This window comes from Strix aluco, chromosome 13 (genome assembly GCF_031877795.1).
Source record: "Strix aluco isolate bStrAlu1 chromosome 13, bStrAlu1.hap1, whole genome shotgun sequence".
Taxonomy (NCBI): domain Eukaryota; kingdom Metazoa; phylum Chordata; class Aves; order Strigiformes; family Strigidae; genus Strix; species Strix aluco.
Genome location: NC_133943.1, coordinates 13,661,924 through 13,689,224, shown reverse-complemented (window position 1 = coordinate 13,689,224; position 27,301 = coordinate 13,661,924). Strand labels below are relative to the sequence as shown.

Sequence of the window (27,301 nt, the reverse complement as noted above, 5' to 3'; positions counted from 1 at the left end):
GTATTTTTGCTGAAAAGTAGAATATACGCAGAGCTTCTGATAGGGGCTAAATCCTGTGAGGTGATGACATTTCCATCCTTTTTAGCCAAAAGAAAACCAAAATTAGGTAGAACAGAGGAGTTTTGTCAGAAATTAAAAACCTGTCTGGTTTGAAAGCTAAACAGTTTTACTTGTCAAGCGTTATTTAATACATTGCTAACTATAAGTTTACAACCCAACCAGCAATAATTCCTAACTATTTGACTGATATAACCCAGTAATCTCCTGTAAATGAGAGAATTTTGTGTATGACGGTCTTGCTTTGTCCTCTCTTTATTTCTTGCTACCAGTATTGAGTCATGTGAATTCAAAATAGTCCTGGATGCTTGGATTTTGTGTTGTCTCAGCTGTGCCTTCTGGTGTCTGCTCACTCAGCTTCAGCTGCTTGGAAATTTTCACTGCTGCAAGTAAAATAGATTCTCCCACACTTTGCTCTATTAAAATAGCCTGGGGCATTTTTGTTGTATTAATAGACTTGTTCAGCAATTTAACTTCTCATATACAGCTTGTTATCTACAACATCTGATGGACAGTTTAAAAAGCAATTGCCTTTCTAAGTGCCTGTAGTTCTCAGAACATACTGTTTGAGAGGTGAATTGTTCATGCCAGACATCCTTCAGTAAATCATATGATCTTTATTTTGCTACTTCTTGCAACCTTTCTTTTTTTCCCCCCCCCCCTCCCCCTATAGGGCTTAGTTTTTGATTAAAATGCTAAGCATAATTTGGAGGTGAATTTCCATTTTTCAGTTTCAGGACCATAAAATAATTTCTGCTAGCTGGAATTAAAATTACATCTTTGGACTGCACATGAAATTTCAAATATCCTCGTAATTTCCAAACTTCCTCCGCAAGAGAGAGACAGATCTGTCCTACCTTTTTGCTACAAAAATATATTTCCAGATGGTGGACAGAAGGTGTTTAAAGACTTTTTAATGCCCTTTCATGCTAAGCAAAAAAAATTCTCAAAAATAGAGCATTTTCATCTTTCTCAATTTGGGGATTTCAGAAAGGATGAAAAGGACCTGGGCTTCTTTTCTGGGGTGGTAGATGTTGTTTTGGACGCTATGTTCCTGATCCTGGTAACTCTCCAGGGGGCAGGTGTTTATGGTTCCTTCACACTGATGTCTCTCTTGGCTCTGCAGCCCTCCGCTCAAACTGGGGCCTTGTATAACCTCAGGGGAGAAAAAGTAATAAACATTATAGTGAGGTACCCTGTAGGGACATAAAAAAGCCCTACAGTGGGGTGCTGTTCTGTCACTCTAGTATATCAGCTTGAGCACCAGCTTCCTCTTTCAATAGCATCTCAAAGTAGTGTTGCCATTCATAAAAAGATGTATAAACATAGTGCATATCTTCATGAGGTTGTTGCAAGTGTCATGCCAGGGGCATCAAATCACCAGTAAAAGCATAATATGAATTTGAGGGCCAAAAATGTACATGTTAAATGCCAATTTGAAAACTGTTAACCATATTAGACATTAGGCCCTTTATTGTCTTCATTCGAGTGATTTTGACCCAGTGGAAAGACAATGTGTCATGCAATGACACAGAACTTTAGATTGAAAATGTTTTCTTGAATGTAAAGTTTCAAGTTTGCTTAAAATAAGAAATTAAACGGTACAATAGCTTTGTGTTGCCCCAGTTAAATAGCTAAAGTTTTCTTAATTTGGGGTATCACTTTTTGTCATTCTTTTTATCTCATGTAGGCATATAACACTAAATCTCTTGATATGACAATAAGGGCATAGACAAGCATTGCGAAGAGTAAGTGAAAAGTAATTTGTTCGGGTAAGACTTGTTTGAACATGAGAATCTCAGTACTGTGAACAGGTGTTTCCATGTTAACTGGGTAATTTTTTTTATGCTAGTGCTCATACTTACAGGTGCAATTACTGAACTTTCAGTTGCCAGCACTTGCCAGAGTTAATGCACAGTCTGACATGCAGTTGTTCAGTTTTGTATGAGAAATGAGGTGAATTGGATTTGTGTGTCCAAATTGTCAAGGCTGTTCAAGTATACATACACACTTGTAAGAACCCTTAAATCTTGCATGCAGGTGTTCAAAGCAGGAACTTTTGAAAACAGGCAGATATAAATGCAAATTAGTAAAAAACTGTTTCAAATTGAAGTAATGTAGCTGTTGTGAAGACTTCAAAAACTTTGAATTACCTATGAAGAATGATGCACAATTATGTAGAATTCTGACTACAAAGCATCATCTGCATTAAGAAGAAATCATTACTACCCCAATCTCATTAGTTGCCAATCCTAGGGTGGGACAAGTCAGATACCAGCTCTTGTCTTGCACAGTGAATATAGATCCAGCATAAGGAAAGGAACTTGAATCCCAACATGTTGCTTAAGTGAATTAATTGTTGTCTTAACCAGAAAAGGTATCAGCTCTCACCCAAGGTATGGGCCAGATTCTGTTTTCCTTACTTATGCAAATAGTTTCATTGAAGGTCCCAAGGAATTCAGCACAGAAATACTACTGCTGTTACTTCTAATGATATATAAACTGAAGACCTGGGCTCTCTCTGTGACATGAAACAAATGATACAGCTCCTCTACCTCAGTTATTCCATTTATTAAATTGGAATACTAAAACCTACCTTCTCACAGGGGTGTTGTGAAGATTAATTAATTAGTTTATAAAGTGCTTTGATCCCATAAAACACTACATAAATGCCAGCCATTATTATGAAGAATTATAAAATGCCAGCCTTCATATGCACCTTGGGATAGCTGTTTTATAGATACAAATCTGTTTCATTCTCCTTAGAATCACATTGTTTCACTCTTCCTGCATAGCAGCCCATTCACAAAATGAGCCAATTTTAGGAAAGATACAATTTTGGGAATAAAGAGGAAATCACTGACTGTCATAAATATCTTTTTCAATTAAGGACTCGTAGATTAAAGATGCATTTTGCTGTAGGATTTGGAAATGGTATCATTTCAGAACACCTCCATCCACAGTAGGAGGGAGGGTAGTTGGATTTTAAATACCTCCCCTATCTGAAAGAAAACAAAGATATCTTTCTACTTCAGTTGCTTTATTAGATCTTAAGTATGGGATGAGTATTCAAGAGGGTCTTTTATTTTATGTGAAGCGGCTGTTAAATTATTAGTATGTGAATAATTAATTCAATTAAGCTTAATAAGGAAAAAGCTTTAAGTCACAGGAATCTTTTCCATTAAAAGCCCTATTATCCAAGATTATTACGTTGCAATGAAGTGAAAAAAAAAAATCTGATTTTTATTGCCTAGCAGACAGACTGTGGTATCTGCTCTATATTAGCAAGAAATCTCAATCAGCTATAGAACCATGTAATAGTTTAAGTTGCTTCAAGGGTACTGCATATTCCAAATACAAATAGAGGTCATCAAACATTTAATCTTGAATTGAAATTTAAATATTAACATAATTTAGAATTGCATCAATCTATCTTATTTCCCTTCTGTAATGTCTTTTATCATATATTTTCAGCTGGTAGTTCCATCCTGACAATGGAAATTTTCATATAGGAAGGACACAGATAGACTCTCAGAATGCTCTGATCAAGGCTCGACTAATGAGATGGATGTTAGATGTGTGTATAACACCTATCTTTAAATACATTATATATGTATTTGATATATAAATATAGTATATGTATATATCTATAAAGTTCTACTTGCACATATTTTTTGTCTAAAATTGGTAAAATCTGAGATGGATGTCATAAGTAGGGTCAGAGAGCTTTATGAGTGAAATTTTAAGGCCTTGCATGTGTAAGAAAAATAAATGTTATGACACTGTGTTTAGAACTAATAATACCTCTTCTATTTCCCCTGTCTCTGTGGGTCACAAATACTCACTTTCTAGTTGTTCTTGTGATTGTACAGATGAAGTTTTTCTTTTACACTTTTATGAACATTACTGTAAGACATTGTTGAATACTATTTCTTAGATGAAAGGAACATTTTTTTTTTCCCTAGCAAATGTTTTATCTGAAGGTGCAAGGACTTGAGCTTATTTTTCATTCCAGCTAAACATCTAGTTCTAGTGATTTGTTTTCCAAAAAGTTTTCCTTTATTTTTGAATGCACTTTCTGTGAAGAGAGTAGCTGATTTGTTCACCCACTGTTTTATCATATTTTGTTATTGAGATTTACAAAATGGTAAAATGGTTTCTCAGAAATAAGAATTGCCTGAACTCCTAAAATCTAAGTATTATTTTTTTAATGGTTTTCCCATATCTTCTGGGTCTATTTTCTATTTCTTTTTTCCTCTGAAAATTTAGATTTCTTATGGCCCTCAATGTGCAAAGCAGCTTAGAAGACCTTTTCTTGGAACAATACTCAGTCTTGCTTAGGAGGAGAGAAACTAGGATAAGTTGCAAGAATTTCTGGGGTTTCTGTGCTTCCAGATAAGTTCTCCAGACTCTGTAAACATCTACAGAAAAGCACTTTTAAGCTGTTCTTATCACTGATCTTTAGGCTATACTGCAGGCGTTTGCATTAGCCACTCAGTGAATAGTTGTTTTTCTCCTCTAAATCACTTGTGTAAGAAAGTAATACTTTTCCCCCCCCAGTGTTTTTTTCCATTCTGAATAGACATCCTGAGAACACTCCCTGCTTCTGCTAGTCTAGAACCATGTAATTTGTGGAGAGAACAGAAAAAGTTTGGAAAACCATTCTTTTAAATTCACTTGAATGTGCCATCTGTATGAGCAGATGGGAAAAATGTCTCAGGGCCAGAAGGAGACTGTGAGATCAAATCACAAGGAAAGAACTACATGCAGACATGTTCCTACTGTCAGAACAAAAAGGACCTTAGTGATTACCTCAGTGACGTGACCCAGTCTGGTCCCTCAGAAATTGCCGTTTCCATAGCAGAAGGTGTTTCACAGGGCTGTAATCGATACCATATAGATCCCCATGGCAGATACTCTGTGGACACTCTCATTTCTGGGCAACTGCCAGAAAAGAAAAAATGTTCAGGTCCCTAAATTATTCTCACATATGAACTGTAAACCCACATTCATCATTTGATGGGGAGGGTTTGCCAGAGTGCATTATGCTCCAGCTTCTGAATTGAGAAATCGTTATGTTTTTTCCATCTTAATACGGTACAATACGTCATTCTTGAGAACACTCTTAAAAAAAATTGCAATAAATGCAGATTAATGAATATGCATGACATCTTTCAACAGGTTACAATTTCTGTTGTTTGATGGCTGTTGCTGACAGTGAATGTCAGTTCACAAATGCTGTGAAAATAGAATCATAGAACTGTTTAGGTTGGAAAATACCTTTAAGATCATCAAGTCCAACCATTACCCTAACACTGCCAAGTCCACCACTAAACCATGTCTCCCAAGTGCCACATCTACATGTCTTTTAAGTACCTCCAGGGATGGCGACTAAACCACTTTCCTGGGCAGCTTGTTCCATGCTCGATGACCCTTTGAAGAATTTTTTCTTAAAGAAATTTTACCTAATATTCAATCTAAGCCTCCCCTGGTGCAACTTGAGGCCATTTCCTCTTGTCCTATCGCTTGTTATGTGGCAGAAGAGACTGACACCCACCTTGCTACAGCCTCCTTTCAGGTAGTTCTAGAGAGCAATAAGGTCTCCCCTGAGCCTTCTTTTCTCCAGGCTAAACAACCCCACTTCCCTCAGTTGCTCCTCATAAGTCTTGTGCTCTAGACCCTTCACCAGCTTGGTTGCCCTTCTTTGGACCTGCTCCAGCACCTCACTGTCTTTCTTGTAGTGAGGGTCCCAAAACTGAACACAGTATTCAAGGTGCAGGCTCACCAAGACCGAGGACAGGGGGACAATCGCTTCACTAGTCCCGCTGGCAACACTTTCTGACAGAAGCTAGGATGCTATTGGCTGCCTTGGCCACCTGGGCACACTGCTGGCTCATATTCCGTTGGCTGTCAACCAACACTCCCCGGTCCTTTTCAGCTGGGCAGCTTTCCAGCCACTCTTCCCCAAGCCTGTAGCGTTGCGTGGGGTTGTTGTGACCACGGTGCAGGACCCAGCACTAAGCCTTGTAGAATCTCATACAGTTGGCCTCAGCCCATCAATTCAGTCTGTTCAGATCCCTCTATAGAGCCTTCCTACCCTCAGGCAGATCAACACTCCTGCCTAACTTGGTGTCATCTGCAAACTCACTGAGGGTGCACTCGATTCCCCTCATCCAGATCACTGGGAAAGATATTAAACAGAACTGGACCAAGTACTGAGCCCTGGGGAACACCAGTTGTGACCGGCCGCCAACTGGATTTAACTCCATTCACCACAACTCTTTGGGCCCGGCCATCCAGCCAGTTTTTCACCCAGCGAAGCGTGTGCCCATCCAAGCCGTGAGCAGCCAGTTTCTCCAGGAGAATGGTGTGGGAAATGGTGTCAAAGGCTTTACTAAAGTCTAGGTAGATGACATCCACAGCCTTTTCCTCATCTGCTAAGTGGGTCATCTTGTCATAGAAGGAGATCAGGTTAGTCAGGCAGGATCTACCTTTCATAAATCCACACTGACTGGGCCTGATCACCTGGTTCTCATGTAAGTGCCACGTGATGGCACTCAAGATGATCTGCTCCATAACCTTCCCCAGCACCAAGGTCAGGCTGACAGGCCTGTAGTTCCCTGGATCCTCCTTCCAGCCTTTCTTGTAGATGGGTGTCACATTTGCTAACCTCCAGTCAACTGGGACCTCCCCAGTTAGCCAGGACTGCTGATAAAATGTTTGAAATTGGCTTGGTTAGCACTTCTGCCAGCTCCCTTAATACCCTTGGGTGGATCCCATCTGGCCACATAGATTTGTGTGTGTCTTAAGTGGTGTAGCAGGTCGCAAACCATTTCCCCTTGGTTTATGGGGGCTTTATTCTGCTCCCTATCCCTGTCTTTCAGCTCAGGGACTGGGTACCCTGAGAACAATTAGTCTTACCATTAAAGACTGAGGCAAAGGAGACATTAAGTACTTCAGCCTTTTCCTCGTCCTTTGTCACTACTATGTTTCCCCCCACATCCAATAAAGGATGGAGATTTTCCTTGGCCCTCCTTTTGTTGTTGATGCATTTATTGAAACATTTTTTATTGTCTTTTACACCAGTAGCAAGATTAAGTTCTAGTTGGGCTTTGGCCCTTTTAGTTTTTTCCCTGCATAACCTTACAACATCTTTGCAGTCCTCCTGAATGGCCTGTTCCTTCTTCCAAAGTTCATAAACTCTCCTTTTTTTCTGGAGTTCCAGCCAAAGCTCTGTTCAGCCAGGCTGGTCTTCTTCCCTACTGGCTTGTCTTTTGGCACATGGGGATGGCCTGCCCCTGCACATTTAAGATTTCCTTCTTGAAGAATGTCCAGCCTTCCTGGACTCCTTTGCCCTGCAGGACAGCCTCTCAAGGCACTCTTGCCAGCCTGTCTCTTAAATGGGCCAAAGTCTGCTGTCTGGCAGTCCAAGGTAGAAGTTCTGCTGACCGCCCCCTCCTTTCTTCTCCATGAATTGAGAACTATCATTTTGTGATCGCTCTGCCCAAGATGTCCTCCAGCCACCACATCACCCACAAGTCCTCTGTTCACAAACAGGTCCAGTGGGATGCCTTCCCTAGTTGTCTCACTCACCAGCTGTGTCAGAAATTTATCTTCCATGCACTCCAGGAACCTCCTGGACTATTTCCTTTCCACTGTATTGTGTTTCCAGTAGACATCTGGTAAATTGAAGTCCCCCACGAGAACAAGGGCTAGTGATTGTAAGACTTCTCCCAGCTGCTTACAGAGTATTTTGCCTGCCTCTTCATCCTCGTTGGGTGGTCTGTGACAGACTCCCACCATCATATCTGCTTTGTTGGCCTTCCCCCTGATTCTTACCCATAAACACTCCAGTCTATCATCATCATTGTCAAGCTCTCGACAGTCCAAACACTCCCTAACATACAGGGCTACCCCACCACTTCTTCTTCCTTGCCTGTCCCTTCTGATGAGTTTATAGCCATCCATTGCAGCACTTCAGTTGTGCTAGTCATCCCACCGTGTTCCTGTGATGGCAACTGTATTATAGTTTTCCTGCTGTACAATGGCTTCCAGCTCCTCCTGTTTGTTGCCCAAACAGTTACAGCTTATATATATGTTTTCATTTACTGACAAGGGTCTCTCTCTTGGGACTGTATTTTAAAACTCACGTTTAAAAATATTTGCTCCAACAATTTATCTTGGAAAGTGAAAGGCATATAAAAGCATATGAACTTTTAATGCAAAAAGTCTCCTACTTTTCCCAAAGCCCTGTGTGGGGTTGTAAAGCCACAGGGGATTATGCAGCTAATGTTTGTTTCCACTTAGAAAATAGAGATAGACCTTAACAACCACTGCAAGTCTAAGTTAGTTTTACTGTAGAAGGTGTTGCATGCCAGTGCTTTGCCCGTTTAAAGTGCTTATGGAAAATTTATTCAGTATATATTGAAAAATGTTATGGTGCATCCTCTTCAGTGTCAGAATGAAACAAAATGAGGGATGAGTAGCTGTTGGGGAAACACTTTGAGATTGCTGTTTCATTTGCATTAACTGAAACTGATGCAGTATGGTTAGGACCAAGTGTTCTAGTGTTTATTTTGCAGGCTTCCCTCTCATGGACCATAACGTTTCTAAGTTAACACTTCAGTGTGTTATTTCTGTCAATCCTGAACCTATCCCCATTTGGAGATCTCTGGGTGAATATCAGAAATGTTGGAGCTAGAAGAAAAGAGTTCTTCATTACAATATTGCCATCCATAAATTCTGTCCCCTTTTTTGTTATATGCTATTTGTGACACTTTTTACAGCAGTTGTTACTGGTGGAAATGCTAGCAAAAATGACTTAAAAATAATTGTTCTTTGTGTAGTTCTTTTTTTTTTAAAAAAAATCTAAAACTAATATATGTGTTGTAGAATAATAGCCATGTACCTTAACAAGGCAATATAGTGAATACTGCATAGGAAGAGACACTCCAACAAAATTTGGAATGCTTCTGCTTATGTGGGAGAGCAAAAAACCATTAATTTACCATGATCGTAAGGCTCCTCACAATTTACTTCATGGATATTTTTACCAAAATATTACAAGTCTCAGGCAACAAAAAACACTTGGAAAGACCTTAGGAATCCCCTGAACTCAGATCATAGAATCATAGAATGGTTTGGGTTGGAAGGGTCCTTGATGATCATCTAGTTCCACCCCCCTTCCACGGGCAGGGACGCTTTCCAGTAGACCAGGTTGCTCACAGCCCCGTCCAACCTGGCCTTGAACACTGCCAGGGAGGGGGCAGCCACAGCTTCTCTGGGCAACCTGTGCCAGTGTCTCACCACCCTCACAGGGAAGAATTTATATCTATCCTCTTTTGGTTTAAAATGGTTACCCCTTGTCCTATCCCTACACTCCCTGATTCAAGAGTCCCTCCCCAACTTTCCTGTATGCCCCCTTTAAGTACTGGAAAGCCTGCAGTAAGCATGACTACAGAATGTTTGTATCTGGTCAGCTGAGGAGGTAAATCATTTTTGGACCTTGCTGATAAGCTCTGTCATTTCAGTGAGATATTATCACCTGTGTTATCATTCTCTCTCTAAAAGATGGCTCATACCTGCTCCAATTGCTTCTGTATGTAAAAAACAGAGATGACAATCGGTGCATAAGATGGGAAACAAGACAAAGGCAAGGAGGCGCATACTGAATATTCATCCCTCTTTCCTTTTATTTTTAATTACACACATTAGAAGCTTATTTCATAATTACATCCCAGACTACATTTTATTCTCAGCTAACAACTGAGAATAAAGCACTGTGCATCTTTAAACATCAGTCTGTGGGCTGTTTCTACAACAAAAGGGTCTCCATAGCACATATAATTCTAAAGTATGAATGCTACATTATTGTTATCCTGAAACGCCTCTGAATATTGTTTCATAGTGTTAGTGTTGCTGGAGAAATGGCATGTATGACAGAGAGGAGATGAGTTTTGTTGCTGTTGGAAATTTAAAGAGGTAATAGAGTAGCCATAAGAAAGATATGCCTTTAGTCGTTTTCATATAACTTTGGTATGCCTTCAAGAAAATACATTCAACAGCTGAAATATTTATCTGAAAAAGAATTGTGTAAAGGCATTGCTGTGTATTAAACAACGCCTCCAAGCAAAATGAGTAGTTTATTTCCTTTTGAAGGTAGAGATACTGAAGATATAGTCAAGCCTAATGACTTTTTCATAGCCTTCTGTGTTCAGCTGTTGATGTAAGATGTTTTTATGTCATAGAGAAAACACAGTATAATTTCAGGGAAATTATTTGCATGTCATTAAGACTGAAGGATACTGATAAAATGTTGGATGGTGGTGTCCAGGAAGGTGATCTTGGTTTGCAGTTATGTATGTCTTTAATAATACAAATAAGTAAAACTTACCCTGGTTCTGAAGGGTCCTGAAGTTCTTTTTAGATACCTATCTGGCAGCATTCAGTTATGATGCTTTAAAAATATTTAGTTAGCTTAAAAAAATGCAACAAACCAAACCAAACACCTGAAAAATCTGAGGAGGCATAAGTACAAGTAACAGTTCTGGAAGAGATGAAAATCCCGTTGTTTGAGTGTATAAAGATCTTTGTACACAAGGCTTAGGAAGAAACCTCTGCCATGCACAGGTGGTTCTGTAGGTTCCCATTGATGCTGCATGTGGGGTCCACTTGGGTAAATCAACAGCAACTGCAGTTTGCTGTTTAAGTCAGGCTTCCTGTCATCATCTGTTTTCCACTCCTCCTTGGGTTTAACTGTACAGACCCAAAGCTTATAATATATTTACATATCATGGCACTCTTTCTTTTGTTATATCAAACACTTGTCGTTAATTATTTCCAAACCCATCTAAAAAATTATGTGTAGGGATACCTCAGCATCTCATACTGTGTTATGTTAATATTTTATTTCCATGAGTATTGAAGGTATTTTTCATGTATTGAAGGAGACAGACTCCCATTCCAACTGTTTATCTGATCAGATCTCGTCTGCTTCACCTCATTTAATTTTCTTTAAGCTTCATCTTTTCATTTTATTTCAATACAGCTTTAATTTCAGTGCAGTCTGTATCTGAGATCTGTGGGATTACTAGGAAAATACACTGTGTCCTGGTCATAGAAATAATGGTAAGACTGAATAAAGGCACTGAGATTGTTAGCAGTGGACATACTACCCCACAGAATTGAACACAAGAAAAAGGGCATGGAGAGTAATACTTTTTTGATGTCAAGAATGAAAGTAAATATTGTTACCTCTGCTATTCATTATAGTTAGTACAGAATCTTATTAGTAATTTGTTCAGAGCAAGGTATAGATACTAGATCAATATAAAGCAATTAGGAAATACATGACTAATCAATGCAATGCCTGAAGTACATAGCTTCAAGAAGGGGAAGATAATTATAAGTTAAGCTTATGAAAGAAAAAAAGCATTGATAAAGCAGTTTTTCTCACTTAGATTTCTTTTTTTATCAAGTTGCATTTGTCAGTGCATTAATTAGCAAAAACAGCTTTTAGTTTTGCTTTTTTAAGTAATGAATCTGTATATTGCATTTTGTCTTATACTAGACTGATGGCCAAGCTGATAAACCTAGAGAATTTGCTGGGCCTGAGCAAATATCTCAGAATATCACTACCATATTCCTGAATTTCCCACCCCTTCAAAATGGAGTGAGAATGTGGCAAACTTAGTATTGTGCCCATGGCAGAAAACCAGAAGTATTTATAGAAATAAGGTATCCTCATACTTTCAGACTTTTAAAATTCCATTTCAGTTGAGAGAAGTGAGCAGAAAATGAGGGTTCATTTGTGTTGATTAGTTTTGACAGGGATGAGCAAGTGAAAAGTTGTATTCCTTGCAGTTATTTGTTTTTCGGCAGTTCTTACCAGCCTGGGAAAACATGGTGTTCAAAGTGCTTTTTAAAAGACATTGTTAGTTCAGGCCTAGTATAACAAATAATCTTTTGTCCTCCATCCTGAACGTGTGGTATCATGTAAGAGAACAGGGTGTCAGCTCTGCATCGGAAGATTCACCTACTTAAAAAGTTTTAGTTAAGCCATTTTGCAGCCAGGAACATGGAAGAGTTTCCATTCAGATAAACAAGTGCCTTTCAGTGTTGGCAAAAAGGGTCAATGTTAGCAAAAACATTCCCCCTCCCCTTCCCTGTTTGAGCATTACTTTTGTATTATTTTCAATATTAAGTAGTAATGAAAATAAACTGTATAGGTAAGTTGAGATCTGTGACTGACAGTGTGAGAGGTTGGCCCCCCCAATTTGTAATTGATCAAATATATTGTTGGCACTGACAAAGTTCTCCAGCTTCCTTGTGTTTGATTTGAAAATGCATTATCCTCTCCCCTTCTGACTTTGCTTAACTATACTATTCTGCCTCATCACTGTGTGCTCATCCACGCTTTCTGTTCAGCAATTTCCTAATGTAAAGTCTGTACAATCTCTAAATCTTTTGGAAAGCCAATTGTGGTTTTGTGGTCAGTTTTTCATTCAATTACAGACCTTGTTTATCTGCTGAGTCATCATTTTCCTCTAAAATTTGTGACGTGCTTTATTTTCTTTTCCTCCTTATTGTAAAAATTGCTTGAATTGGGGGGAAGGGAGGAGGGTTGCCTTAGATTAATAGCATTAGATTGTCAGTTTGTCTTGATGTCATGCTTCTGCTTACTAACTACTACTTCAAAATCCATCGTTTTCATCCAACTCCAGTGGGACCATTTTTAGAGTATTGTTTTGGAGCCACTGTGACAGCTTCAGTAAATGGTGAGTTTTAATTTGTTTGTCTAATGAAGATTAGGATCTTGGCTAATGACTACATAGTCATAAGTGATGATGCTTTTCCCTCCTACTCCCTCGTTGCTTAGAACATATATTAATTGTGCAGATGGTAGTGGTTTAGCTATGTGATAGTTTGCTTTCCATCTCCTCCTCTCATGACATTTACACCATGCAAAGAGGGTGTATTGCCATCTCCTTATTTATGAAGATTTGTGATTCACCACCTGCCTTTTAAATCAAATACTAAGATTATGTCTTGTTGCTAAGAGGCAGAATTTGGATGTGCGCTTTCTTCTTTTAAGCACACCTGTGCCAAGCTTTGCCTGAAACCTTCAAGCAAATCACAGCCAGAAGCACTGAATTTTCATCTTCATTCCTACTGACAACATGTGAAACTTGCAGTGCCTGTTTTATGTGGGTAACTATAAGTCATTCCTTATGCATTCAAAAGATTCAGACTTTTCAGTCTGTAACCTAGCCAAAACTTAAGCCAAGATTTACAGGTATTTAAGTTTCACTGCAAACATTTTTTCAAATTACTAGAATTCAAGTGTGATTTGTATGTGACAGGTGGGAAGTAAATACTCGTACTGCTTTTTTTATTGTTTTGCTTCACATTTATACATTCTTGTGGTTTGCAAGAAACAACAGGAAAAATAATACTTTACGTACAACTAATAAAGACAATTCTTTAAAATTTCTTCTTCTTTCATATCATCTGTCTGTCGTGGCCATCCTACTTGCTAGATTGTCTACTCTTGCTTCTTTCACAGAATAGTATTGCCATTTCTTGTGTTCAAACATTTTCTGGGTTTATTCTTCACAAAAGTCACTGATTTGATATATTTTACTCATAATTTAAAGGCTTGTTTATTTTTAAGTATCACTCCTGGGTTCCTGATCATTATTTGCAAATACTAGGGCAATTGGGTTTGGTCTTCATGCTTTATTTCGCTCTTCATTTGTTTAGGAAAGATCCTGTGTTGCAGGTACAATCAAAGGAAGTTCAGGATTGCTCTTTAAAAGTTACTTTTGCAAACTGAGAGAACAGTATTTTTCCCGTCAATGCGAGTTCTACCTCTGGTGTCTCCTTATCAAGTATATATATTGTCTATGGCAATACGGGGATTAATACCTCTGTACTCGAGGCTGCTTGCAGGGGGAGGGGTCAAGGGGGTAATGAGCCTTCGGGTCACACGGGAGTGATGCTGAGACAGAGGAGTGGCTTTGAGAGCTGTGTTTGGCAAGTATCAAAGTTCTTGAGATACAGAGAGTCAGAAATGTGAATGGAGAAGTGACCTAAAAAGGAGCAGAAGAAACCTGAAAGGAACTTGATTTTCCTACATACAGAGTTGTAGGCTTGCATGCAGTGTGTAGTTTCTGTTACCTAATACAGAAGATGCAAATGTTTTGTGTAATACGTAGTTTGCCCTCTGAGGTGCTGGTATTCTGAATTTAGGAGGTTCTCTGCTATTCCAAGAAGAGAGAAGTTATCAAGATATTGTTAAGGCACTGCAGTCATGATTGAACCAGTTGACTGGAAAATTACTTTGAGTAAATGAAAAGCTGAGACATCCACTGCACCACAAACATACTTCCATGCTTTCAGCATCATAAATTTGAGATTGTTGACTGTTGAAAATTTTGAAAATTCTGGTTATCATCTCAGTGTCTGTATCTTAACTTCTGAAGGCCTGCTTCCTTAGAGCGGTACTGATGTTCATATGATTAGTCTTCTCTTTTGTCAACTTGGAGGAAGATCAGGGGAAAAACATTTAACCTTAAAGTTATTAAACTGCTGATATTTTTTGCTAAATTTCTGGTCTAGGGTGAGAAATGAGACTTACAACCTGTAAGAGAGAGTTTGTAGTCACTAGCTCTAGCTTTAGGTTACATGAACATATATAACACATGACAGTAGTGGTGAATTCTGGTCAGTGCTTGAAATATCTGAAAGTAAGTTTGTGTATGAAATACTGAAGTGTTGTGACAATTAAAAAAACCCAACCAAACAAAAACCAAACAGATGGGTATTTCTCCTCATGCAGCGTTTAACTAGACACTTGGGAATATGTATTTTGAAATAAATATTGTGAAATAAGAATGCTGGGACTGGCTTGTACAGAACTATCTTACCCATTCAAGATATGGCAGAGATAATTTCCATGTACCTTTCCATACTTCTCACTTGAGAAACCTTCTTGCCCATGGAAGGGTGGCTGTTTCATTATACAGCATTTTCTCCTACTGTCCCCATATTGCAGGCAGGGCTGACTTAAAGTCAACATCCCTGCTAAGGACTTAAAGTCAACATCCCTGCTAAGACTTTTCTGTTGAGTTGTTATTTTTAAAAAAATTTCAAGCACATTTCCCGTAACTATTACGCCTCACAGAGCGAGTGGAGCAAACTATTATCCATGTACATTAAGAAAATTAAAAGGTGTTCTTGCCAGGTGGTTGATGGAAACTATCATGTCCTCTTACCATCATTTGGTATCAGCTAAGTATTGACACGTGGACTTTCATAATACGAAAAATAATATTTAAAAAAGATGCTCATTGCTCTTCACAGTGAAGATGCCTCTGATAAACATCAGGTTTGACGTAGGGGAACAAACTCAAACTCGAGTTTTAACATTTCTACTTTATGAATGTGAATCCTAGGAAATATTTGTTTTGCTGCTAGAAATTCCTTCCTCTAAAGTCTATCAAACAGGCTGGTTTTGTGAGAGGTCGTCCACATTTTGCTGAAGGGCTGTGGCTGGCTGGCCATTGCTCCCATGTCTGGGCTCAGGAGTGGGCAAGGAGGACCTGGCAGCCATCAAACTCACTGCCAGTGCCTCTGGGATGGCTCTGGACTGAATGTGCTATGAAAGCAATGCTTTCACCTTGTGGGTTTATGCCAGTGTTTTCAGTCACCTCAAAGCACCTGTGCATTTAATCAAGTAAATGCCTTCCTCATGCTCTGAATTTAATTTACTGAGTTTCAGCATGTGTTTTCCTATTGTTTATGTATAAAAGATTTTTAAGTAAAGCATGGGAGTAATTTTAGAGATTGTTTAAAAAAAAGAAAAATTATGTACTTTTTACAGTAAAATGATCACTTAAAAAAAAATCCCTGAATGCAGGGAATGGCTCCAGGACAGGTCTGACAAATCTCAGAGAAGCATTTATTTTCTCATCAAACATATGTGCTGTGTTCAGAGTAGGACTGATACTTTTCAGCTGAGTCATCATCCGCCTCAATGTGAACTAGTCATAACTTGTTTCTTGGAGAAAAGAAGGTCTCCCATATAGCCAAGGTAACATGAAAAGCAATGGGGGACATGTTTTCTAAGTGAAATTATAAAAGTTCACAGTACAAAGAAATCCTTCATATATAGCCTGTGTATTGATTCAACTTTCACTGCAGCATGAAGTGTTAAAATGCAGTTCTGGATATACAAAATGCTAAAAGTGATACCCACTGTCTGCATAAGTATATGGAAAGCAGAGACCTTATTAAACTCTGGTTAGAATCAGTTGACCTCTTCTGATTCTCTTTGAGACTCAGGTTATACGCTATCTGATAATGGCATTGTGAACAGAATCATCTCAGGCTATTCTGCAGGTCAGAGTCAAGTATCTTCCAAATAAATAATTGATCATAAAGGCAAATAACTTTGACTATAGAAACTGATGGATCTCACTAGCATTAAAATGGAAAAGAAGGGGCATTGGTAAGGTTACTGAAGCTTGTCTTAAATGAATACAAATTTTATTTATTTAAAAACATATTCTGCAGCAAAATACAGTTCCTGCAGTGCGTGGATTAGTGTTCTAGCCCATGAGATCTAGTTACTGAGATATTTCAAAGGTACTATTTCAGAAACATGAAAGGACCAACTGAATATCAAAAAGCAGCCTCTATGCAGCTTTTCTATTTAGATTTCCGATGTTCAGTGTTTTGTATAGCTTATAAAGCTTTCAGTTCTACTTGCCTACACTCTTAAGAGCATGGGTTAACATGGTTTTGGAAACTGGCCAGTGATATATTTGTATGCAGTGGGTATGATGTGCTGACATCAGAGCTGTCAAAAAAAAAAAAATTCAGTCAAATAATATTTATTACTTTTTTCTGGTCATACGATGGTAACTTTTTGCTATAAAAACTAAAACTTAAAAAAACTTCAGATAAGATTATAGATTTGGTTTTAACATAAGAGTTACAGGAATTAGTAAATCAAACAGTGTAAAGAAATTAGATAAAAATCATGGTAAAAAGTAAGATTCTTAGGAATGAAACTGTACTGATCAGTGCTAGGTATTAATTGGGGTCTCATGGCATTAATATTGGTCAGATTTTGTTTTCTGTGTTAAATCTGTAAATTGACTTGGAATCAGTGGGTTTTGATATGGATGTTCATTTGTGAACTTGATTGAGTTGCTCTAAATGTTTCATAGGTATTTTTATTTTCCTCTTTTTAAATTATGCTTTCATACACTTTGAGACCCACTGTGTATAGCAAGATAGGTACTTCCAAGAAGTACTTAAAAATAGGGTTCCCATTTTCCTTTGTCTTTGGGTTGAATTTGAGTCCTGAAAGATGTGGTTTTGAAAATATCAAATCACAGTGCTTACGAGGGGCAGGAGGGGAAGCAGGATTCTCATTATAGGTGTAATTTTATTTGTTTGTTTATTTTTAAAACCTTGTACACAACCTCTGGAGATGCTGGTCAGGTGAGGATACTCAAACATGCTTTCAATTAGCATTGCCTGCATTGACGTTGTAGATACAAGATTAATGGTAGTATGGACAGGCTCAACCTCACTGAAATAGAGTATCACTTTACATTTTGTTTTACCAGTGGCACTGATATATGCATTTCTGGACCCTGCAAAATCTGTCATGGACTTCACAATCTATCACATGGACTTCACCCCCCACCTTATTGCCACAGGGGGGTGAAGCAAATAATGGTCGCTCACTAAAATGAAAAGTGAAATGATACGTTAGTGTCAATGTGCTTATCTAGCCAATGATAGTGTTAATATGTTAGCATAGTAGGCGTAAAGTCTGAGGGCAGTACTTCAGATGCTTTGGAGCTTTAAGATCATCGGTGTTATTTGTTTGTATTCTCCCTTTATTGACAGTTGATATTACAGTGATATTTGAAAGGATGTCAGTAGGGTAGAATTACGTATTTGGATATGTCTCTTACAGTTCCCTAAATACCAGAGCAAAGCTGAAATGTTTATTTGGAAAGAAGAGATATTGATCTTATAACAATAGTCAATTACAAGGCTATTTCATTTCTTGTACTGCATGATTATAGTAGATTTAATCAACTTGTTCAGTAGTAGTACAAAAAGGGGCAGTTTCTCATTTTTTTTGCTGGTTGCATTGTGTTAAGCTTAGAAGAAGCATGAGGGGAGAGGGAAGGTGGGGACAACAGAGATTTTAGCTACATCAACATGAAGGCCTTTCTGATGTGCTTAGCCACTGCCTGTGCTTTCAGCTCTCATCAGAAATAATTTATCTTTTTTTATTTTGTACAGCTGTTTGATAGTGGCTGACCTCTCTTAGGTAGAGAACGAGAGAGGTATCTGTTACCAGAGGTAAGGGGATCCAATTTGCAAGAGTACTTCAAGGCATGCAGAGCACATTACAGCTGCAGTAGGTGAGGTAACTGTGCTGCACTGGGTGGAATTAGTCAGGATGAGCTCCCTTGTGGCACAGGAGAGCTGTGGCTCTTATTTTGGGGGATCACTCAGCATGCTCTGTTTTCTGAATCTGAGTATCTGGTGAATGGCCATTTGTTTTTTAGACCTATTCAGGGAGAATGGAATGGGAGAACATCTTCTTTGTCGTCAGTAAAAGAAGGAAAAAAAAAAAACCAGCATTGTTTAAGACTTGGTCATAGATAGAGGCAGCCTGGAGTAATGTTATCTGGAAAGTTTACATAAATGGGGCAATAGAAATAGCTTGGACAATAGTGGTTACTCAAAGGCACCAGTGTTAGCACACAGTGTTGTGGTTGCAGATCTGCTCAGAGGAGGATTTTTTTCCCATACCCATTCTCCTACCACCCATGGTTGTTTGTACCAGTCACTTTGACATGCTACTGAAAAAGTTTCTGATGCATTTTGTCAGGGTTGTCTATAGACAGAAAGTAGAAATGAAGAGAAGGTGATAAAATACTTCATTTCTAGCACTGGTGAAGTTATGTTAAAACAGAGTGGAGAGTAAAGAAATTATATGTCTATGAGCTTTTTTTGCTAGAATTAGAAAGGTATATAGTAAATTGTTTAATGTGGGGAAAGAAAGCATAGAAAGTAAATGGTCTAATTGAAATCCTACAGTCACATAAGCAGTGCAACTATTCTTGCATTCCAGTCTGCGTGGATGAAAATTTCTAATCGTAATTGAATTAATAAGTAATAACCTGTGTCTATTATTCTACTGTGCTTTACACAGTTTGCCTTCATTCTGACTGCTAACTGTCTCCCTGTTTGATTGGTTTTAAAGTGTGACTTCTGCTTTTGGACAGGGAGAGTTCATTTTACTTTTGTCTCAGAATTTTGTGAGGGTTAGAATTTTATGGGTTACTGCTTTGTTGTAAAGGTTCTTGAAAGAAATAATAATTTCAGGTCTGCGTTGGAGGGTTTTTACGGACTTTTTTCCACCCCTTTGGATCTGAGAGTAATTCTGCTTATGAAGAATCCACTTAAATTTATTATTTCTATTGACATTTCCCTGTGGAAAATGAGCTGCCGCCTTCTGACTCAGAAAAGCCAGAGGCACAGCAGCTTTGGGCTCTTATCTTACTACTTCTGTAAGAATTACTAAATAAGCTGCAATCATAAAACTAAATATGCCTTTTCTACTGAAGATTGTTTTGACTTTCACATTAATTTTTAACTTGAGTAGAACTTCCTTTCTCCAGAATGGTGAAAATACCTTCCACTCAGATGTCTCCCTGAATAGGCAAGTAATTAGTAATATTCTTGGTGGTGTTTTGTAAGAAGAAGGGATTTTGCAGGAGTAACTCTGTCGCAATAAGTATAGATTAAGAAAGTAGCGAAGAAGTGAATGAAGTTCTGTGTGAACTCAGCATCCAGAGCACAAGTTCCTCACTAACAGCAGAAGGTGCAGGAGCTGCAGGTTGTATAAACACCGCTGGCATCTACCTTGAGGGTGGTTTCCACGAGGAGCTTCCAACAGTTGCTGGAGGTCAACTGCTGAAGACATTTCAGTGGTGGGTAGGAGAGGGCTCCACGCTGTTTTGTAAGACCAACATGGTTTAACATTCAGCCACAGGATGCAGAGGGAAACAAGACAGTGTTCTTCCAAAGATGAGTGTTGCACTATAGGATGGTAGTGCTACTGTACTTGTTTCTCTCTTAAGGCATAAAAAGGTAGCCTGTGGGCAGAGTTCATACAATTTTACCTATGATTATCTGTACTTCCTTATTTCTATGTTTTTAGTGGCAGTATTATCTGCACCATTTGTGCATTGAAGCAGTGCATGTTTTGTGGAGAAAGTACTCCCTTTCTTCCCTAGCTCTTCAATTATTTAATTAAACATTGTATCTTTATCATCCTGCAATAAAAAATGTTAATGTAGTGTATGTTCACAGTCCAGCATATTCACTAGAACTAAGCACCAGTTATTTTAGGCACTGAGAATTGATTAAATTGACACCAAATCCTTGTGTCTTCTTAGAAAGTTCTAGCTCTCTTCCATAGTTTGAGTCTGTATTAAATGTAATATTGGAATTGTAAGTTAGCTAGTTTTAAAGAGAATGCAATAAATTTTAGTCTTCTTATACTCAGGTACATCAAGTTGAATTACTAGAACATGCAACATGTCTTGGATTGTAGCAATACCAATTTTTAAGAGAAAGAAGCTGAAATAAGGCACTTTTTATTTCAGTGCTGTCATTATCTGAGTGAAATAGACATGCAGTTTTCACAACCAGAGTAAGGGACATGTTTTGCAAAATTTTTGAAAGTAAAACTTTCAGTTTTCCAGTGGTGGTCATAAAGCAAAAGGAGTATGAACTCTCTAACTGGAGGAGATGTACTAGCTCTTTATACCAAAGTTGGTTGTCACATACTGAGTCACTCAGCCATCGTGCTCATATTGTTTCATTGTTCTGTAAGTCCTTTAGTATTTTAGCATTCTCCCATTTATTTATTTTTATTTCTTTTGAAGGGAGAAGTGAACTCTGAAAGACAAGGATACATTTCCCAGTGATAAAATATTAAAATTATGAAGTGCTCCTCTGAGCTCTTCTGCCATAACTGCTACATTGTGTCATATGGGTGTTATCTTCTAGAAGAGCAGATACTACTTCAGAGAGAGGGTTGAATAACTTCAGTCTAAAGCTGAGGTTATTGTACTGGAAGATTTTGCTGCAGAGTGATGTGTGCTTTTTGCAGGGATTTAAATTATGAACATGATGTTGTGGCTGAGTTTTGGACTCAGTGACAGGATAGTAGGCAATGCTATCTAATTTAAAGAACAATTTAGAGAACTATACGTGGAATGATATAGCAGAAAATTGGGCATCACTGCATGGAAATCTGCAGGAAAATTCTGATTCTTCTGAGTCAAAATTCCTTTACCATGAAGTAATGGCTAAATTCTCCAGTTTTCCATTACTTCTTTCCAGTTGGCATGCAGATGGCACAACAGTCTATCCTTCAGCAGAGCAATGCAGAGCTTCTTCCCAAGAAAGATCTAGGGGCATATATATTTTAGTTTCCTCTTATAAATCTTGTCTGTTTCTTTTACCAGCAATATAAACAACAACAAAACTTAATGAGGTTGAGTATGTGTTCTGACTTGACTCCCTGTGTTTTATCAGCTACAAAATTTTTTTCCTATCTTGTATTAGATTTTGTAAATGCTTTAGCATCATATCCTTCTTATCCTTAATTTGTTTTATGGTTGTGCCTTCTAGCTTTAATGAATACACTTAGTGCTTTCAGAGAGTACCTAACTATTCAAGGATTGCACACAACAGAAACAAGGGGAAAATATCTACATGTCATCAGACAGTGACTCCCAAATGGAGTAAGAAAAATGAGCTAAGTTGGAATTTAGGTTGGAATACGAGAAATGGCTTCAGGTTCTGGGTAGCCTGAGCATATTGTTTAATCTCAAACTGAGACATCAACATCAATAAAACAATTGCTGTTTTTTTCCTACAAAACTACATGGAGAAACTGTCTATGTAGTTTACAGTTGAAAGATTATAGCAGTCAGTAGCTGAATGTTCAGATTTAATGATGGACTTGCAGAAATGTCACTATTGTTTATCCTTTGCTAAAGCCAACTTTTAACCTATGATCATAGAAGGAAAGCTGATCTTTTATGTGAATAAGCAGAACGAGGAAAAATTCCGTGAAGTCTATAAATAGCAATAAATCTATTTTAATTTAAAAGTAGATCTGTTAGTATGTCTAACAACCTTGACGCATATGTCTAAATCCAATATTATTGTTCAGGAGAGACATTTATCACATTACAGTTTTGTTCCTAGATTTCCACGTATTTGAAATTGGTTCTGCTGGCTGCTGCTGCCACTGATGCTTCCAACTGTCACGCAGCAGGACTGTTTCCAGGAAGCAGAAGTGAACAGTGGGTTTAGCTGGAGTACATGTTTTCAGTAACTAATTCAGAGAGTTTGTGACTCCCAGTCAGTGTGTGCAGAGGATTCATATGAAGCCCATGATAGAGATGCAGGCTGTTACAGAGCATGGTATCCTTTCAAGCTCTTTGGATTGCTCCTGATATAGTTAATGGGGAGTCATAGTCTGCCTTCAGATATGCAAATCTGAAGCAGAATCTCGCATCACTTTCAACAGGATGTATGTGCATACATTTAAAGAAGGAATTAGTCTTTGCATTTTCCTGGGCTTCAGCTCTGTCTTTGACTCTATAGGATCACAGTCTGTCAGTGCTAGAGTTAAGAGAGTGTTATATAGTTCTCATACTACCACTCTACTCAGAGGACCTATCTGAAATTGTCACCTTATTGCTCATCATTTCTGTTGTGTCTATAATCCTGTAATTACAGGTCAGGGCTGCTTCCTTCCAGGGCAGAGATAAGCTTCTGTTGCTGCTTATTCCTCATAGCTTTGCAGAGCCACTGCAGCTCCAAGAGGGAATGGGATTCTGTCCATCTCTCTGTATCATTATCATTACTTTCCTGTCTTTCAGTGTTGTTTTTCCATCACTGGTGATGTCAGAACTGTTTAAGTTGCTGTTTTGAATATCAGATTCCACTTGTCAGAAGAGCAAAATCTAAGGGATTTTGAAAAACTGTCCCCTACATAGCACTGACAAAATAAGAACTATTAGCACTGCTGGAATAGGATTATTTTCTGCATCACTTTAAGTTTGAAAGTGTTATCAAAAAGTTCTTTATGGCCTTCAACTTTGGCCTGTGAAAGGAGCAGTGCCAATTTTTTGGCTCTTACTTGAATCATAGAACCTCCCCAAAGGTTTGGAGACAAGGGCAGATTTTCAGCTTTCTCAGAAATAATAGTTTATCTGAATTATTGACAGCAAACTTTCTTTCCCTGCAAGTTAGTTGTGCTGCAGGTTTCTTTGCGCTGTAGCTATGCTTGTTTTGACACATGAAATTTTCCTTTGGTCTACTTCATAATACTTTATTTAGTCAGTTTAGTGCTTCAGGGTTGGGTTTTTTAGTGTGCTCCACGATCAGCCTACATTCAAAATATAGATCATAAAAGAGGAAGCTGAAGGCTGGTTTGCATTGTTAGGAGTTAGAAATTAAATATTACAAGGTTTCTCTTTCTTTAACGGGAGATGAAAAGATTAGTGTATGAGACAGTTCTGTAATGTGTTTCATTTCATATGGTGTTTCTCTGAGAGCACTGTTATTCTGTTACCGTCCCTAATGACTGTAATGCGTTGAGTCACAGCGTTGTTTTTTAAAATCTTTCACTTTTTCATTATTTGTTCTCAAGGTTACATTATGCAAAATACAGTGTTATATTTTGTGCGCTAGTCCAGGCTGTATTTTTAGGTCTTTTATGAAAATTGAAACAGCTCTGTTCTGGAGAAGAGACTTTTTGCCTGTTTCAAGCATTCCTAACTGCTATAATGAACTGCTGTTTCTTCTTCTGTCTGAAAAGCTATAGGTCTTGGCTTTAAAAGTATTCTAAGCTGGTAACTCTTGCATGCTCTTGTACTGGTAATTTGGTTTAGCTATTCATAAATTGCAAACCACTAAGAATTGTCAAAAGGTAGTTTTGTTGTTTAAATAATTTGAAGATGAAAGAGAACTTTTTCTATTTTACAGTAAATGTGAAAAAAGTCAGGGTAAAAATATGAGGGAGGTACAAATATGAGGAAAGGACAGACTTATTTCAACGTATTTGCATTATGGATAAGAATGAACAAGTGAGTTAAATACATTATTCAAAACTGCTGTTTTGACTTGATTAAAACTCTGCTCTACCAATCATTTTCAATATGTGCCACTTTTTTTTCTTTAACTTCTGATGAGGTAAGGCAGTGTGTCTTTTAATGATTTGTAATGTTCCCTGCAGAGCTCTTACCCTAGGTGGCTGTACTCTTTGTCCTCTTCTGTGGCATTTGTTGCACCCAAAAATCCTACTGAAGATATGTCAGAATTGTGTGTGCTCAGCTCCACCATCAGTATGAACAGACATTTTTGCTGAGGGTGGCAAAGGTGTGGTTTGGTCTCTGTGCTGAAGCCCCTGGTCTGGTAGACTCTGGTAGGAAAAATGTGTTTAGTGCAGAGAAGGGTGTTAGAAAACTTAGTAGTCAACCAGGTTGGTATTTACCACAACTCTTTTGTGCACTTAAACCTTGTTTGTAAATCTGTGTTCCTGCCTTTTCCTCTGTGAACTACTGAAATTTTAAAATTTGTGACTATAATATACACAAAAATATGAAAATACTGAGGGTATTAAACAAAAAAACCCAACAAAGTTCCCCACCAAAATAAAAAAACACAAACAAACAGAAAACATGAGCTGTAATTTTTTTTTTTTGGTATCATTCCATCCTTCCTGAAATTTTCCCCAAAATAATCAATCTTACATTCATATTGGAACAGGGCAATTTGATTTTCCTCTAAATTTTAAAATAAGGAATCAAGTATAAACTGTTAAGAGGGTTTGGTTTTTTTTTTTTTATCAATATATGCTACTGATTGTTCTATTTGCACTTGCTATCAGCAAATATATACTCCTCAGCAGTTTGGTTTTGTTAAAAGCTAGAAGACTACCATTGAGAGGAGCCAAAGGATTCCTTTCCCCTGCTTTTGTCCACTCCAGGAAGCTTTCTTCTGAAACATCTGCAGTGACCCACACTGATTGAAAACAATATATTTTCAAAAGCAATTCTGTGAGTAGTCATGTAGTGATTGAAGAAAGAACTTAGTGACAAAAGGTGTTCCTTTTCTCTGAGAGCCCAATATATATGAATGGTCAAAATGTAAAATTAAGGGATCTTGTCTAGATTGACAAGAAGGAGGTAGGACTTACTAAGTGTTTACAGGACTAACTTGCCCCTACTTTTGTTCTCTTTTCTTTGAAGAAAATTACAGGGATTTTTTCTTCTGGAAATGACAATAAAGCATTGTTAGATAAGACAGTAAGAATAATAATGAAAGATTGTGTAACTTCAGCATTTCTTAAGTTCCTTGCAGAAGGGATTGCGGGAGTCAGTTTTGAGTGAATTTTGAGCCTCTCTCAGGCAATTGTAGTTTTCTGCTTCTAATGAACTCTTATTAGGTATTTAAGGAGAAAAAATGAGGTCCATCAAATGAAAGAGTTCTCTGTCTTGTAGTCAGATTGAAGGATGTAAAAGAAGTTTGAACAGTCTAAGTATCTACTATGAAAGGCCAGTAACCCTCATACTGGGCGATACAATTTTGAGAAGAAAACTGTTGGTCACCCAGTCTCTCATGAATACTGTGGAAGGATGTAGCTGGTGATCCTGTTGGGTCATGCAGTGTCTGCATGTGCTGTAGGCACTCCATCTATCCACTTGGCTCCTATTTTGGAGGCACACCCACATCATCTTGGATTTTATCATCTGAGCTAAATCATTTGGTCAGCCTTCAGCCTGAAGAAAGCTTGTACAGTTAGCTGCTGTGCAATGCTCTCATTTTTCTACTGGTGTGGAAGCAGATTCCCCAGATGCAGTTGGCCAGTCAGCTGTACTTAACACACAGGAGAAAATCCTTTTCTCTGAGGAGTCTGTATAAATCACCAGGCTCTAGCAGCTGTAGGAGAAGGGCTCTTATCAGGTAGAGGGGAAGAGAAGAAAGGCTAGAAACCTCTCAGCTTATACACTAAATCCACACCTGGCCCTATGTGGAGTGTGTGCAGGACATACTATTTTGACTGTTGGCAGATTCCAAATTGTAATATTCATTAATTACTACAGAATTATAAAGCATGGTCTCTTGGAGGTGGGAGGGAGGGGGGGGGGCAATAAATTAAGAATTGATTTTTGTCTACACATTAAGAAGACTTGATGGGAACACAGTTAATTAAATGCTGCTGAAAATTGTGCCTTGGTTCATTTTCAGCTCAGGGTCATATTTCTCCATGAGGTTTATCAGCAAAAGATTTATTAACGGTACAGACATTTCTCTCAACATCTAAAAGGCACATTTGGCAAAAGTTAATGTTAGTAGGTTTGGTGAAATCTGGATGCACAAATATGGTCTAAATGTTTTGTGAAAATGGTCCTGAAAATGTTTGCTTTCTAATGTGAAGATAAACTAATACTTCATTTACAAAGCACTATTGAACAGAAGAAAGAAGAATTAAATTTCATGAAGGGATTAGGGTATTAACCTAGGATATGAACTACGTATCTTTCTCTGTTCCTCGTTAGATTTCCTCTGCCACCCTTCTTTCAGCTTTTCCTTTGTGGCTTGAAGTCCTCCACTGTAAAATGAAAGAAATACTGCTATCCTAATTCATGCTTCATTTTGTCAGGATAAATTCGTTGATAATAATTAAAGCTTACAGTACTGTGATAGTCGTGTGTAAAGGGGAAGCTCTCTGTTCACCCACCAGACTGGCATAACCTTCTTAGAACAGTATTAGTTACAAGTAAGCAGCAGACACAGTATTTCAGTAAAAATAGGCAAGAGCGTCAGTTATGTAGAGGTGTTTATTCTTCTTTCAGCTATGTGCGATCAAGGAAAGATTGGAACAAGACACGTTAACAAGCTCTTCTGTTTCCTTCCTAGAATTACAACAACAGCTGCTTGTATGATGGACCTACGGAGATATCCGCTGGATGAGCAGAACTGCACACTGGAGATTGAGAGCTGTAAGTACTTCTGCAAATCCTACTTATTCTGTGGTCAACTGCTCCAGAGTTTTTATTTCTGTATTTTTGTCTTTTTTTTTAATTTTCTTTTTTAACATGCTACTAACCTAGTT

The 27,301-nt window shown here is 38.1% G+C and overlaps 1 protein-coding gene across 6 annotated transcripts in view; it reads left to right on the top strand.

Moving 5' to 3' along the window:
* Nucleotides 1-27,301, top strand: part of GABRB2 (gamma-aminobutyric acid type A receptor subunit beta2) — a 169,931-nt gene that overhangs the window by 66,912 nt on the left and 75,718 nt on the right. For all 6 annotated transcript variants that reach the window (XM_074838522.1, XM_074838521.1, XM_074838524.1 and 3 more), the window contains one exon: nt 27,106-27,188. In XM_074838522.1, the coding sequence (XP_074694623.1) occupies nt 27,106-27,188 (83 nt within the window). The remainder of the gene's footprint in view (nt 1-27,105; nt 27,189-27,301) is intronic.